This window comes from Cricetulus griseus, assembly GCF_003668045.3.
Source record: "Cricetulus griseus strain 17A/GY chromosome 1 unlocalized genomic scaffold, alternate assembly CriGri-PICRH-1.0 chr1_1, whole genome shotgun sequence".
Taxonomy (NCBI): Eukaryota; Metazoa; Chordata; class Mammalia; order Rodentia; family Cricetidae; genus Cricetulus; species Cricetulus griseus.
The window spans coordinates 205,923,507-205,926,334 of record NW_023276807.1 but is presented as its reverse complement, the minus strand read 5'-3'; the positions used below and the strand labels follow the sequence as shown (position 1 = coordinate 205,926,334).

General features: G+C 35.3%; 1 protein-coding gene across 1 annotated transcript; it reads left to right on the top strand.

The window, feature by feature from the left end:
• Positions 1-1,675: 1,675 nt before the first annotated feature.
• LOC100752473 (olfactory receptor 4N5) lies at positions 1,676-2,602 on the top strand. The gene has a single exon (XM_027386470.1). The coding sequence runs from the start codon at positions 1,676-1,678 to the stop codon at positions 2,600-2,602; it is 927 nt and encodes a 308-aa protein (XP_027242271.1).
• Positions 2,603-2,828: the final 226 nt, after the last annotated feature.

Here is a 2,828-nt window from a genome sequence, read left to right as displayed (position 1 = left end):
AATTGACAATTTAAGTGTACTATTCATTGATCATAAATATATTTAAGAATTGTACACATTTCTAGACTATTTTAATCATATTAAAGCTCTCATGGATGTTATAAACCTCCATTTCAGTCCTCACCCTAATTAATGCCTAATCAATTGTCTGCCTCTGTAGATGTTCCATTATGGAGAGTTTACGTGAATTCATTTTGTGACTATCTCCCTTCAAACACACACTATTTTAGGTGACTTACGTGCTAACATTTACTAGCAATTCATTGCTTTTTTTTATTTCCAAATTGCTTACAAGTGTGACTTAAGCACAATATTGTTTTTAGTTCAAGTCCAAGGACATCATTTTATATGCCAGTGATTTGTTGTAATAAATATTAATCTTTCCTTTAAGGCATTTACCCCAACAATGGAGTATGTACAATCTCACAAAATATGAGTGCTTATCAAAATGATTTTTAAAAATCATGACATCATAAATTACAGCACAAAATAAGATTATTTATGACATATAAAGAGAAGTTTCATTATTTTGTATAAAATGGATCTCCATGTGCACATCTCTGGACTGTATACACTCTACTCTGAAGAAAAGTATTCAGATGAAAATTTAACCATAGGTTTTTCTAGCATAAATGTAACTGTTACTAAGACAAAAGTTACAGATACAGAGGAAGAATGTTTTGATAAACAGTGGCATAATTTGTTGTAACTAAGTAAAAATTTCAATAATTAATGAAACACTATAAACTCCCTTATCTTTAAACAGTGAATATACATTTTCCCCTATCACTTGGCAGTGATAACCAAGAAGTTAACTAATTACATATTTAAATTATGTAATTTAAATTATGTAAAATTAATGATATTTTTTCACTTTTCTAAGTTATTAAAGAGCCATATTAGAATATATCTTCCTCATGCCCATTTCTTGCTTTGTTTTATGAGTTGAGACCATCATAATTTTTACACATACTGATTAAAGGTAAAATATGCTAAAAATTTGGGGAAAAGATACCATTTGAGTACCATTCTAGGATATAGGAGTCAGTATATTAAAGTAAACCGAAAGCAAATGCACTTGGAAAGTAATAAGAATGTAGGCACAGGATGTATATGTAGGGTTTGGCTGGTCAGAATATTAGGATGATATCTGTAAGTGAAGTGAAGGTACAGATTTTATTTGAGATCCTGAAGGTAGAATACAGGTGGGCAATAAAACAATGTGATGGGAACCACCAATTAAATAATTCAAAAGGAGTTAAGACCCAAAAAAGGAAGCATGTCATAGGAATTGAAATAGAGAAACTATTTCAAGTGCAGTTTTCTCTGTGATGATACAAAGAAGGAAAAAAAATCAAGCAAATATTCTAGCGGAAAAATTGAGTCACTACCAACCGAAACAATGAAATAACATAAAGAATGATTGATATAGCTGTGAAATTTGAACCAGAGTCATAAAATTTCAATTAGGTACAAGCATGGAATGAAATGGAAATGAAAATTTATATAGAACTGAGTCTTAGTGGGGATTAGGACAAACAGGGGCTAACAGGGTTGGTTTTAGCTATGGTGCACTGGTTATGGCAAACATTGTTTTCATGTGGATCTAAGGTGTGAAACAGAAGAAAAGGCATGTATAACACATAACATGTTTTATTCTATAGATTAGGAACTGATGGACACCAAGAACAGCTCAGTAGTAACAGAATTCATCCTCCTTGGCCTGACCCAATCTCAAGATACTCAACTCCTGGTCTTTGCCCTACTTTCCGTTTTCTACCTAATAATTCTTCCTGGAAATTTTCTTATCATTTTCACCATTAGATCAGACCCTGGACTCACAGCCCCACTTTACTTCTTCCTGGGAAACTTGGCCTTCCTGGATGCCTCCTACTCTTTCATTGTAGCTCCTAGGATGCTTGTGGATTTCTTCTGTGAGAAAAAAGTCATTTCCTACAAAGGCTGCATCACTCAGCTATTTTTTTTGCACTTTCTTGGAGCGGGAGAAATGTTCCTTCTTGTTGTGATGGCCTTTGATCGTTATATTGCTATATGTCGTCCTTTATACTACTCCACTCTCATGAACCCTAGGGTCTGTTATGCATTACTGTTGGCTCTATGGCTTGGGGGTTTTGCTCATTCCATTGTACAAGTGGCTCTTATCGTGAACTTGCCCTTTTGTGGCCCAAACCAGCTGGATAACTTTTTCTGTGATGTCCCACAGGTCATTAAGCTAGCCTGCACTGACACCTTTGTAGTGGAGCTCCTGATGGTCTCTAACAGTGGTCTGCTTACACTCTTATGCTTCTTGGGACTTCTGGCCTCCTATGCTGTCATCCTTTACCATGTCAAAGGACATTCTTCTGAAGGGAAAAGCAAAGCGATCTCTACATGCACCACCCACATTATAATTGTGTTTCTCATGTTTGGGCCTGCCATTTTTATCTATACTCGCCCCTTCCAGGCTCTCCAAGCTGACAAAGTTGTTTCTCTCTTTCACACAGTCATCTTTCCTCTGATGAATCCTGTCATCTACACTCTTCGCAACCAGGAAGTGAAAACTTCTATGAAGAAGTTGTTAAATCAGTATGTGGTTTGCTGACTGGATAAAAAAAAAGAGAGAGAGAGAGAAAACAAAAAAGTGAGAAAATACTGTTTAAATAAATCAAACTGTGTAATTTATGCATGCATCGAATCAGTTCTTTAGCAAATACTGTGTAATGTACTACTTTTCTGATACTATTCTGGGCACATGGAAAAGACAGGTACAATTCTAGTTCCCCCAGGGTCATATTCAAATGAATGAAGTCAAGCCCGACTACTGAACT

Bases quoted from the DNA above. Each gene is read 5' to 3' on its own strand.
- LOC100752473 (XM_027386470.1), top strand. From the start codon at position 1,676: ATGGACACCAAGAACAGCTCAGTAGTAACAGAATTCATCCTCCTTGGC.